Below are 12849 nucleotides of genomic sequence, written 5' to 3' on the forward strand. Positions count from 1 at the left end.
AGGCACCATATCATAGGTTAATGTGAGGTAAGTACGCACGCGCGCGCGGGAAGGCGGATTTTGACACTGCGCGCAGGCTCCTGCTGCGAAGACCACGATGGACCTCCACTGTGATTGACCCCATCCATTTCCATCCCAACATTGAATTAGGTACCTTAGGCATTGCCTGAGTTACTGAATCAAAAGGCGCCTGGGTTGGTGAGCTCCTTCACTTGAAGATATTCTCTTCGCTTGCTTCATAATATTCTCAACACCATCATCTTTCCCTGGCTTGCTTCCTCACACCTGCATCGACACACCACCGTCGCCGCTTTCAGGTATATCGCGTTCCCTTACTGTCGTCGCCATGTCGAGCAAGTCTTGGTATACCCTCAAGTCCAAGGCCGTACATACGCGGTATGGCTTGACCAAGAACATTCAAGTCCTCCTTCAGGGTTTGGAAAGCTTTCACGCCGGAGTCATCGACGCGAGAGAGCTGGGAAGTATGGTCCGGCTGAGTCCTCGCCGTAGAGAATCAGTTGCTGCAACGATAGCCAAGTGCGCGCGCATGATCAACAAGGACCCCCAAGAGTCCAAGACCTGTGTCGACATCATTGAGATGTGCACCGAGATCCTCGAAATTGCCGGTAAGCAATCCCCCTAGTATCTGACCGTCCGTTCCCAAGAAGAAGCGATTGACTCCCTGACCTAGACCGACCACCGCCCATCGAGGGTTTTCCTTTCATGAGACTACCTGCCGAGATCCGAGAGTATATTGTTGACTTGATGGTTGATACCGTCTTCAAATCGAAGGGTATCAAACCCAGTTCACGAAAAGTGAGTTGCAACTGTCCACAGCTGGAACGCGAATTCGGGTCTTTCCACACTCCTCAGATGAAGGCTTTGCCATCTATCCTGGGTCCAGCACTCAACCACGAATTCTTTCGCATCTTCTTTCGGAAGAAGGCTGTCCGTTTCCGCTGCTGCTGCGAACTTTTGTATCACCTCGACAGCAACCCACTGCTTGTGCAGAATGTCCGTGACATCAAGGTTCACTGGTGCGGACCCAAGTCGGCAAAAACTTTCAAAAAGCTTGCAGAATGTGATAAGCTCGAGGGTTTGACCATCAGCATCTCGAAATCCACACTTGCCAACCTCAGTCCACGAGCCGATCTGATGAAGCAATTCTTCCCGCTCTCTTATCGTCATGTCAGGATCACCGACATTCTGGGATTGGACGAGATTTTGACCATTCGGGGCCTCAAAGAGGTGTCAGTTACCCACCTTCAAACAAGGAGCACTAATCTCACCGCTGAGACCGACAGAGCGAATCTCTCAGAGATGCTTGCTCATCAACTCAAGAAAGAAAAGGTTTGTTTTTCCTCACCGAGAGAATCCCTTTAATGCTGATGTCGGTAGGGTTACGACCCGCTTGACGAATTCTAGGTGGCCAGAAAGGAGCCATGGAAGCTGAGAATTTGCGAGAACGATGACATCCAACTACATGTACAGAACAGGAAATAACTTGGCCCAAGTTTGGAGCAAGGCGTAAGGGATAGACGTACTAATGCTTGTCCTCATGGACAGATTGATTTGACAGGCTAAGCATAGAAGGATGCGTGCTGGTACACAAATGAACGGGAATAGATTAGAATTATCTAGAGAATGTAACAACAGTCAAATTACGGAAGACTCCATTTGGTGAAAACACTAAAGACTCCGTACTCAAAAAACGTTGCAATATTGGTCTTGTCTTGTACCAGCACTGAGGTGTGGTATCCGGCTCAAGATCAGCTGGCGAGCTGAGCTGACCGAGCGATGGAAAAAGACGACAAAGTACGGATGTTGGGCTGCACAAGTTGACAGCATATGATGAATAATATCCTACCTGGTGTGGTAATTGAAGTCCTTCATATTGGAGTCCGATGCAGACCCGAGGCGCTTCCTAAAGTACACTCATTTGTAGTGGTTCTGAGCGTTGAACCTGAGTGAATCGTATGATATAAAAATTTGAGTTCAGATTGGATGAGTCAGGGAGACTTGGACCCAAGCTCTGAATCAGATGGCTCACGTGACGTCTTAGATAGGCTTAGTTCTAGTCACGGATCAACTACCATCCGCACCCAAGTTGTGCGCTCCTTTGCCCTAGTACCCACAGCTTTTTTCACCATAAGCGAGGGTTGCAACTCAGTCTTCTATCTTCTACACCCGATCATCGAATTCAACGAGCATACGGCAACTGCCCGGTAGAAGTTGCCCATCATGTCGCTCGTCTCGGGAGAGAAGTCGAACTTCCAGTTCGTAAGTCATCCTCTCCAGCATCATTTCATCGATATCGAATTCGACACCGTTGCGCTCGAATGCGCTCATGCCATCCTGTTCAGCGTTGTGTGCATCGAAATCGATCATGAGAAATGAAACCCCAGAGAAGCAGATGTTAACGATGGACAGATTCTCCGTCTTCTCAACACCAATGTTGACGGAAAGCAAAAGGTTATGTACGCCTTGACCAAGATCAAGGGTGTCGGTCGCCGATACTCCAACTTGGTCTGCAAGAAGGCCGATGTCGATCTGAACAAGCGGTACGCGAGTTTTCATACCTACGAGATGCACAAAATATACTGACAATAATTCATAGCGCTGGTGAGCTCACCTCTGAAGAGCTCGAGCGAATCGTCACTATCCTCCAAAACCCTACCCAGTACAAGATCCCCACGTGGTTCATCAACCGACAGCGCGATATCGTCGATGGCAAGGACTCTCACATTCTTGCCAACGGTGTCGACTCCAAGCTCCGTGAGGATCTCGAGCGCCTCAAGAAGATCCGCGCCCACCGTGGTCTCCGACACTACTGGGGTCTCCGTGTCCGCGGTCAGCACACCAAGACCACTGGTCGCCGTGGCAGGACCGTCGGTGTCTCCAAGAAGAAGGGTGGTTAAACTTTTTATGGGTGTTGGTTATGGGTGGACAGGCGTGACGGCTGGTTTCTCCATCTTTCTGAGCATTTTGAGAGGTTTGCTTTCTGGCATATGCAGCCAAAGCAAGGGCTGTACTCTAGATCAGAGTCACGAATCAAAAGTATTCAAGTAAAGATGTTCAATGAGGGAGCAGGAAGTGTCCATGCTACAAACACGTGAAGTTTATATCTCTACGAAGTCAATGACAGGGTAAACTGGGGTGAACATGGGTATCGCTACGGAAAGGAAAAGATACTGGATGATTCTAGGCAAGGGTATCATGATTTCTCTTTTGGCTGCTTAAGTGTGTTTGTTACTTAATCCTCGTGCGTGACAGCCATATCCAAAACCTCAACTCTTCCCTGTCCCTTGGTCTCATTGCCAATAAAGTCAGATAGGGGCTTAAAGGCCCCAGGTTCTACAAAGCCTACCACTTCCCATTCCGAACCAACGACATCTTGACTCTCGACTTGCTCAACGTAACTGAGAATCTTGTCCTTGACTGTGCCCACGGCCTTTTGCTCGCCGTCTTCTTCCTTGTTGGCCCCCTTTGCTCCTTTCACAGCTTGTTTGAGGACGTTGGTGGTACAGGCGATACGAAGCCTCATGCGTGCCCTCGCTACTGGGATAGGCTGATGAGCGATGAGAGCTTTCATAGCTTCAAGAGCCTGGCTCTTTGCGCTCTTGGTCGTGCTAACGCCCGTCCAGTTGTGCTGGGCCCTGGGCTTAGCTTCGCCCGCTTCTCCAGTCGCAGGTGTTCCAGTAGCACTTCCGGCAGCGCTCTTGTCGGGTGTCGCGGTGTGAGCCTGTGAGCTGAGCATGTCAAGAGCCTTCTCGATCATGCCAGATGTGTAAACGCGCTTGGTTCTCGGATCGACCAGTTTGCTGGCGACTATGCTGACAACCTCGTTGTGCACCCGCTCTGTCTGCGCCGCGCGCTCTTTCTCGCCGACTTGCATCTCGCCCTTTTTCAAAATCTCGAGGATGATGTCGTCTGTGGACTTGCCCTTGCCAAAGGCCTTGTCGAGATCCTCACGAGGCGCCGTTTGGCCCTTGGACACGTTGAGGAAGACGTTTGGGATCTGGAGAACATTATCAAGATCTGTCTCGATACCGGATCGCCACTCGAGGACCTTGTTCTTGTAGCAGGCGAGCTCGAAGCGCTTCTTTCCCTTCTTGAGGCGTACGAGGGAGACGTTTGTCAGCCTGATTTGGTTGGATGGTTGTTGGATCAGGCGAGACATGGTGGGCGATTTATTTATGAGATGGAATAAATTAGAAGGGAAACAGAGGACGCTGCGATGAGTTGCTGAGCCTTGAGTAGAAATGAGGTAGTTAATAAAGACAGTAGGCACTTTCACCTTCTAGATTTACCAGAACTTTTTTCTGGACCCCGCCATCAGTCAGGTTTGGATTTCCTACTGCGTAATGCCCCGCACCAATAAAGAAGATAGGTAGGCCTTCGTCATACCTTTTGAGTCATAACGATATGTATCATACCTCGTAACCATTTATTAAATTTTACCACTTATAATGACCCGTCCTCCCCTTTCTCGGTAATAAGGCATATGCTGAGCCTCCATGTCATCCTTGATTAGATTCCTGTTCTTATACTTATGTAGTAATTGTTGGAATAATGCGGATGGGCTAAACCTGCTGATATCTAGAATCAACATAACTTACATGATGTGAGAATCGCAAGATTTGCTATGGACATGGCATATCCCCTTGGTACCCTCGTCTGATTTTTCTCCATAATCATTTTATAAGTAATAACCGTGCTGTATCTTAGCCACAGGCTAGATTCATGTCACCAAGCTTGTGAATAACATACACCTCGCCTCGTATGATATGACATGTCTTGGCCATCGGTCTGACTCTTCATTTGGTGAACAAGGTCTAATGATAACTGCTTATGCCTCTATCTGAAGACTGAGTCGTGTGGTGAGCTGTTAGCATCCTGTCTGACTACGGTTTCTGCATAGGATGAATGCTTTTGAGTAAATATGCTAACTACATTGATCTTATAGCAGTATTTGAACAGAGACAACTCATTGCTACGTGTTCCTGGAGACTAACTCCAATATGCAATACATTTTCGTCTGCTGAATGACTTGTGAAATATCGATCGTTTTGACTGGGCCGCCGCTCTGAAGTTGGTTCTTACTCAGTGGCTGACCATGTAGTTTAGAAACCAAGCTGGTGGAAACCTATGAATAGGGGCATATATGTGCTTCTCACGAATAAATAACGATGCCTACATGATCTCTAGTGACCAGGATATTCCTCGAGAAAAGTTAAGTGGTACCCAGCCAAGTAATGTTTATGTATTAGCTTAAGTCTTAAGGGTGTGGAAGCTCAGTCAAGGTTAGTATCTGAGCACATACTCTAGATGTATGTGCTCAAGCTCGAGCTTCTTTCAACCTAGACAACTTTTGGCAAAATTAGTAAAAAGGAGAAACTAGGTAAGTTATATTGACATCGATGAACCTATTGTCTTTTTGGTATGTAACAGGAGGAATATACTACCTCTTCGATACAATTGCAGACATAGGGTAGGTAGGAACTTGAATAATCGGCCAGAGTTGAACAAGGAATATTAATAGAATGCTAAACCATGCAAAGGGTAAGCTGGGAACCTAATCCTTGGCCCATGATGACCCGTCTAACTATCAGTTACAACTTGCCGCCTCACTCATGTTTCATGCCTAGGGCTGCTGCATCCATGTTGGTATGCCGATTGCGGTCGCCTCAGGCACTAGGTTGTGGTGGAAGGGACGTTTATTACCATTAAAACAAAGTACATGACTAAAAGCAAATCCAGTTCCCTTTGCGTTCCAGAGTCATTTGAGCAAGCTGCCTTGTGAGAATGGATGCTCTCCGATTCTGGCAGGCTTACAACCATCAATGAGACACACTTGAACCGAATCGTAATCAACCTCTGACCATGTTTTAGTGCGTGCATTATCAGTTCAGACGTGAACGGTGACACAGCAAACGGGTCCTGTATCGTCTACGTCACTGAACCGGCACCGGCTTTACACCCTGGCTACACCTAAATAATTGCTGGGGATCATGGAGTGAGTTGAGGGTGCGAAATAAGGCACAAGTCAGAGAACATTGGCCACTTCATAATCCTCTGCATCGACAAGAACATTTATTCATCATCACGAGGCAGCCTTTTAACGGAGAGTTAAATCCCGAACACCTCTTATCAACGACTCATCAGGGTGAGATAGCGTCGTCGAGTCACGTTATCGAGCATAAAGTGGATATTTGAGTTGTTGGCGCAAGCTGCCTTCCTAGCTTAGCCTGGTCCTTTGGTACCTTGCGTATCGGTGACACGCAACGCTGCACTAACAGATACACACGTAGCTACAGTGGCTATCTGATAGCAGAGCTCCCCGGCAACTGCCTGAATCGCCCCTGCCGCTAGGAAGCGTAGCCGCTACGCGGGGCGTGTTGAGTGGTCAGCTGCGTTGCTCGGCGTCCCATCTGACGGAGGTCTCAGACGGTCTGGGGGAGCTTCCCCAGCCATATTACGTCGCTTGCCTGGCTTGCGCGTTTACTTCTCTCTCTTCCATCAACAACATCACTTTTCTTGTCCAACAACTCCTCCGCATTCTCTAGTCTCATCGCCATCTTCAGCAAAAGCAGTCACTGAAGCCTGTTCAAACAGCAGACAATGCGTTTGTCAACTTCCGCGCTCGTGCTGGGCGCTGCCTCTTCGGCCGTCGGTCTGCAAGAGCAGCAGGTTCTCGGCGGCGACTCCAAGCCTCTTGTCGACGTCAACGCCTGGACCAAGCCCCTCGAGAAGTTCTTTGGCGAGATCTCATCAGAGGCCAAGGCTGTCTGGGACGAGGTCACTCTTCTTGCCCCCGACGCTGTCGAGGCTTTCAAGAAGCAGGTCCTGACCCAGCCCAAGAAGGCCAACCGTCGGCCCGATGCCCACTGGGATCACATCGTCAAGGGTGCTGATGTCCAGTCCCTCTGGGTCGAGAAGAATGGCGAGAAGCATCGCGAGGTTGGCGGAAAACTCGACAACTTCAACCTCCGTGCTAAGAAAGTCGACCCTTCAAAGCTCGGTGTTGACAAGGTCAAGCAGTACAGTGGTTATCTTGACAATGAGGAGGAAGACAAGCACCTCTTCTACTGTAAGTTGTTGTCCCGACTCGCACCCAATTGGTAGTTGAACTAACACCTCGGAGGGTTCTTCGAGTCCCGTAACGACCCCAAGAACGACCCTGTTGTACTCTGGCTTAACGGTGGCCCTGGCTGCTCTTCCTTGACTGGCCTCTTCCTTGAGCTTGGACCTGCTTCCATCAACAAGAAGATCGAGCTCGTCAACAACCCCGAGTCCTGGAACAACAATGCTTCCGTTATCTTCCTTGATCAGCCCGTCAACGTAGGCTACTCCTACAGCGGCGGTTCCGTCAGCAACACTGTTGCTGCCGGCAAGGACATCTATGCTCTCCTCACCCTGTTCTTCCACCAGTTCCCTGAGTATGCCAAGCAGGACTTCCACATTGCTGGCGAGTCCTATGCTGGCCACTACATCCCTGTCTTCGCCAACGAGATTCTCTCTCACGATGACCGTAACATCAACCTCAAGAGTGTTCTCATTGGCAACGGCCTTACTGATGGCTACACCCAGTACGCCTACTACCGCCCCATGGCCTGCGGTGAGGGTGGCTACCCCTCTGTCCTTAGTGACAGCGAGTGTCAGTCCATGGACAATGCTCTGCCCCGCTGCCAGTCTCTGATCAAGGGTTGCTACGAGTCCGGCAGTGCCTGGTCTTGTGTCCCCGCCAGCATCTACTGCAACAACGCCATGATGGGCCCCTACCAGCGCACCGGCCAGAATGTCTACGACATTCGAGGCAAGTGTGAGGATAGCTCCAACCTCTGCTATCCTGGTCTGGGTTACATCGCCGACTACCTAAACCGCGAAGAGGTCAAGGAGGCTCTTGGTGTTGAGGTCAGCAGCTACGACAGCTGCAACATGGACATCAACCGAAACTTCCTCTTTGCTGGCGACTGGATGCAGCCTTACCACCAGCTCGTCCCCAACGTTCTTGACAAGATCCCCGTTCTCATCTATGCTGGTGATGCCGACTTTATCTGCAACTGGCTCGGTAACCAGGCATGGACCGACAAGCTTCAGTGGTCTGGCCAGAAGGATTTCAGCCACGCCAAGATCAAGAACCTCGAGCACGACGGCAAGGAGTACGGCAAGGTCAAGTCCAGCGGTAACTTTACCTTCATGCAGATCTATGGTGCTGGCCACATGGTGCCCATGGACCAGCCTGAGGCTTCCTCTGACTTCTTCAACCGTTGGCTAAGCGGAGAGTGGTTCTAAGCTGGATCACTCTTGTATGAGGTGTTTGGATGTACACTAAATGAGAGACTGCCAAGACTGACTTTTGAATACGCGAACAAGGACGGCATTGCATGATTATGGGAATGGTTATTAGCTACAGACAGATACGAATTTACCATGTTTTACAATAATGAAAGATAATGTGAGGTGCCTTTGTGTTGGTCGCATGATTATCAATGTCGTAGTACTGTGGATGGCAAGCTGCATCCCTGGTCATGCTGGCCATGCGTACCTGACATGAATGCTAGCTACCGAGTGTACGGACGAGGGAAATCGGTATTATGTAACATTAGGAGACTTCCAAGTCCGACGGAGCCAGATCGATCTCCACTCCGGCCGAGTGACGGAAGATGAATCCACAATTACCGAGACAATCCGGTTCCTACTGACAAGACGAACTTGTTTGCATGAAGAGAAAAAGGACAGAGACATGGGATTGAATGAATATCAACAGGAAAAACCCGAAAGACTTATATGCTGCTTATTTTTGTATGACAATCAACTTGACAAATCTAACTACCAACGGCTTATCAATGTCAACTCCGTGCCGGGTGGACGGCGGCCGGGCAGCGGGATGAAGTCAAGTTTCCACCATGTACAAAACACACACGGACTGAGTGCGAGAAAGAACAAGATGACTGGGGCGGATACGGAGTACCCTCTGACGAGAGACAGCAGACGTCGAACAGCGGAGGAGGCGCCGGGAAGAGGGTAAGATGCGCGGGCCAAGAGGCGAATGGATGGCGCAGAAACAAGGAGCTTCGATGCGTATGGATATTGTAGATTTGTTGAGGATTCTGGGGTTTGGTTCTCGGACAGCCGCGGGACGACGGTGGAGAGAACCTGAGAAGACGATATTTTCCTTCTCCAGCCCCTGTGGGTTTGACAGGTGATAGAGAAAGACAAATTTGTGTGATTGTGTATTTCTCTCGTGGCAGTCTTTTATGACAGCAAGGAGATATATCAAACATAGCACTTATGAGATACAGGAGGCTCAATAATTCAGGAACGGCACTAACAATGTATGGCCAAATTCTCACTCGGTTCTCAACCAAGTGTTAGTCTGTAGCTACACCGTAATGGCTGAGCTCCAGAATGTTTCCAAGACAGTCACACGACAGCACAAAGCAAAACCACTTACACGACAGCATTTGATAGCTTCACTCAATAGAAGAAAAAGAAAAAAAAAAGATTAGTTTGGCTTAACGGGTCCCACATGGTCATTGCATTAGCGTATCCCCAACAAAAATCAGCCTCCAAGATGGACAGTAGCCGCACTCTGTTCACAGATTAAGAGCAATTCCCCGCGTGCTCAAATACATAACAGTAGATAGTACTCACACATGATCTATACTGGGAGACTAACATTTGCATGTACTGATCTGTAACTCTGCTTCCGTCAAAGATTTCTCCCTGATCCATGGTACTCTAGTCCAGAACCCCCGTCCCAATAATCAATCATTGACCGGAGCAAGTGTCGACGTCGACCAGAGATCCACGGTGACCCTTGTCTCATAGACGAGGGCATCAGAAATAGGCAGTTCAGTTGTTAGGAGGATAATGACCAGCGGAACTTTGCAATCGCTAATCATGAGCCCCTATTATTAAATTATTATTATTATTGGCATCATTGTTATTGCACCGTTTGAAGATGCTGGTTTTTGGAAAGGCAAGGTAAGGTAGAAAGTTATTCCAGGGCTCAGTTGCGGCACATCTGCCTCGGCTTTAGCCCCACATTGCTACATTCGTCCATGATATCCGGGACTTGTTTCTGTATCACACAAATGCTTCAACGTCAAAGCCACAGGTCGCAATCATGATGATCAATTTCCACGACAAATACGGTAGTTGTGTACATAAAAACATGTGGGATATATCTCAAGATGCAAATATTACACTTTATATAAGGCAATGTAGGTTTGTAACACGCAATCTTGGTAAAAAGGTTTTCATGATGACAACTTGTATGGATATAAAACAACACTCAATTAGTAGTTGAGACCCTTGATACCAAAAGTACCCTTGTACACCGAGCACAACAGTGATTCAAGTGCACATGCCAAGTGAAACCTCGCATTGATAGGTTAATACAAGCGTATTTACTTACGGTAGGCAGCCCATTTAGGTCCTCCCGTCCCGGGCGGCGGCAACGGGTACCACACTTGGTAGACAGGTGCCATTTTCATGTTCCATATTCTGGAAAACAAGACCGTTTCATCATACCTGCCTTTTGCCTCTAGAACAAAGGCAAGGTCTCAATGGATCCAATCCCCGGCCACTCTAGGAAGGCCGGACCCCCAATTGATCCCCTTGACCACTCACTACCTTACCTTGGGTACTAAGGTAACTTACAAGTCAAGACCCGAAGCCCCCTCCTTCCGGTCCGCTCCAGCTTGAGCCGGGGTGGACTTGAAGAAAAAAAAGAAGTTAAAGCCAACGTCTTCTCCTTCACCTTCACCCTTTAAGAATAAGACCCCAGCCTTTTGCCTCTTGCCCTTTGCAGTGGCCTCTTCTTCTCTTGCTGGGCCCTTCTGAACTTGATTTGTCTTCACCTTGCCTTACCTTAGGTACTCATTCTCATCACCCCCAAACTCGAAATCTGTGCTTCACTTGTACAATTTGCACGGGCTCAACCCCAGGTTGACTATCATCTTTCAGCAGACGACTATCAAGCTCAATTGATCAGCTGGACCTCCTGCGTTAACTCTTTCACCAACCAAATCTCAGACAAGACTCATAAACCGCCGTCATGGCTGACAACTTCCAACTGCTGCGCTCGACGCCCGATTCGAGCCTCTTCAGCTTCCCTCCTGCAAATGCGCCAGCCCCCATTGCGCCCGTTGAGGTTCCAACATCAATTCTACGGCCATTCAATATCCCCGAGCATATCTTTACTGGTGCTCTCGATGCCAAGGTCCCCCTGACCATTGCTATTCTATACGCCGTGACTGTCAAGAGCCTCAACATCTACAACAAGTCCAACGGCAAGAAGCCATGGGCTATCAGCAAGACCCGTCCTTTCTTTGCCTTCGTGGTTCTTCACAATGTCTTCCTCTGTGTCTACTCTGCTTGGACATTCTGGGGCATGCTTGGTGGTATGAAGAGGAGCATTGTCAACCCCACTGGTCCCCAGGGTCTTGCTGGTACGGCTGATAGTTTCTGTCGTCTTCATGGGTCCTCTGGTCTCGGAAACTCCGTCTACTATAACGAAACCACGAGCTCATTTGTGTCTTCTGCCGAGAACGCTGCTATCGTTGATGGTTTGCCCAGTGGAACTGTTGGGGGTCGTCTATGGAACGAGGGACTGGCCTACTATGGCTGGATCTTCTATCTCAGCAAGTTCTATGAGGTCCTCGATACATTCATCATTCTAGCCAAGGGCAAGCTTAGCTCTACTCTCCAGACATACCACCACGCCGGAGCCATGCTTTGCATGTGGGCTGGTATGCGTTACATGTCTGCACCCATTTGGCAGTTTGTCCTTATCAACTCCTTCATCCACTCCCTGATGGTAAGTCCCTATCCGAAATCTCTAAACCAAGAATCACAACTGACATATTTCAGTATTTCTACTACACCCTGACTGCCTTTAACATCCGAGTCCCTACTCCCGTCAAGCGAACACTTACCTCGATGCAAATCACACAATTCCTTGTCGGCGCAAGTAACACTGTGGCTCATTCTTTCATCTCTTACAAGGTTCCGGTCACCATAATTCAGAAACTCTCCGCTCCAGTCGGCGCTACTACAGCTGCTCCTGACGCCAGCCAAGAGACCGTTGTTGACGGCGCTGTCGAGTCCCTCAAGAAGTTCATTTGGGGTGCTGGTGAGGGTGCCGACCCTATTGCCTCACAGGCCGTCAGCGCCGAGGCCTTCGCTGCGGAGACTCAATACATTACTCAGCCATGTATCATGACCACTGGCGAGACCTTTGCTATATGGCTCAATGTGTTGTACCTCGCTCCTTTGACTTACCTTTTCGTCAGCTTCTTCATTGCCAGCTATGTCAAGCGAAGCAACGCTGCCAGCAAGACCTCTCACAAGGGAGCCCACGATGTCAACGCAAACATTGCTCTTGCCGAGAAGGCCGGCTGGGATGCTGCCAAGGGCATCGAGAAGGAAATTTACGATGGTGCCAACATGGCTAATGGCTCCTCGGACGAGGCCTCGCGCGCTTCTACACCCAAGAAGGCCAATGGCAAGTCACGACGAAAGGCTTGAAGAGGAAGAATTGGAAATAAAAAGAAACAATAAAAAGAATAACGGAAACAGAACTGTGGTCTTGTCTCTCATTTGGGTGGTAACGGACCATTTCTTTCTCTGATCCTAGCAAAATTTAGAAAGCGTTTTGTGTCTTAAGTCCAATCTGATATAACCCGTGGGATGGTATGAAGAGCGAGTTGATATCAGCCTGAGTTGCAACAAGAAGAAGTTTCAAATTGGAATTTTGTTACGCATTGCTTTGAGCGAATGTTCGTGATTCTCAGGGACATCGAAATGTCATTGTGCCAATCCTAAGGGAGGAGGCTTCTC

At 48.9% G+C, this 12849-nt stretch overlaps 5 protein-coding genes across 5 annotated transcripts; 4 read left to right on the forward strand and 1 right to left on the reverse strand.

Moving 5' to 3' along the window:
- Positions 1–346: 346 nt before the first annotated feature.
- FOBCDRAFT_271011 (uncharacterized protein) lies at positions 347–1425 on the forward strand (the record flags this gene model as incomplete). Its single annotated transcript, XM_031176339.2, has 3 exons — positions 347–626; positions 692–1350; positions 1399–1425. 3 exons carry the CDS (start codon positions 347–349, stop codon positions 1423–1425), a joined length of 966 nt encoding a protein of 321 aa, XP_031047472.2.
- A 662-nt stretch (positions 1426–2087) lies between these two features.
- FOBCDRAFT_178702 (ribosomal protein S13) lies at positions 2088–3070 on the forward strand. The gene is made up of 3 exons (XM_031176340.3): positions 2088–2280; positions 2431–2561; positions 2618–3070. The coding sequence occupies exons 1-3, from the start codon at positions 2242–2244 to the stop codon at positions 2916–2918; spliced, it is 471 nt and encodes a 156-aa protein (XP_031047473.1). The 5' UTR covers positions 2088–2241; the 3' UTR covers positions 2919–3070.
- On the reverse strand, positions 3023–4492 carry FOBCDRAFT_217936 (SBDS protein C-terminal domain-containing protein). Its single transcript, XM_031176341.3, has one exon. The coding sequence runs from the start codon at positions 4178–4180 to the stop codon at positions 3254–3256; it is 927 nt and encodes a 308-aa protein (XP_031047474.2). The 5' UTR covers positions 4181–4492; the 3' UTR covers positions 3023–3253.
- A 2029-nt stretch (positions 4493–6521) lies between these two features.
- On the forward strand, positions 6522–8444 carry FOBCDRAFT_157070 (carboxypeptidase C PRC1). The gene is made up of 2 exons (XM_031176343.3): positions 6522–7090; positions 7145–8444. Exons 1-2 carry the CDS (start codon positions 6622–6624, stop codon positions 8293–8295), a joined length of 1620 nt encoding a protein of 539 aa, XP_031047476.1. The 5' UTR covers positions 6522–6621; the 3' UTR covers positions 8296–8444.
- Positions 8445–10724: 2280 nt separating this feature from the next.
- FOBCDRAFT_22383 (GNS1/SUR4 family-domain-containing protein) lies at positions 10725–12795 on the forward strand. Its single transcript, XM_031176344.3, has 2 exons — positions 10725–11827; positions 11881–12795. The coding sequence occupies exons 1-2, from the start codon at positions 11066–11068 to the stop codon at positions 12535–12537; spliced, it is 1419 nt and encodes a 472-aa protein (XP_031047477.2). The 5' UTR covers positions 10725–11065; the 3' UTR covers positions 12538–12795.
- The last annotated feature ends 54 nt before the right edge of the window (positions 12796–12849 follow it).

This window comes from Fusarium oxysporum, chromosome III, assembly GCF_013085055.1.
Source record: "Fusarium oxysporum Fo47 chromosome III, complete sequence".
Lineage (NCBI taxonomy): Eukaryota > Fungi > Ascomycota > Sordariomycetes > Hypocreales > Nectriaceae > Fusarium > Fusarium oxysporum.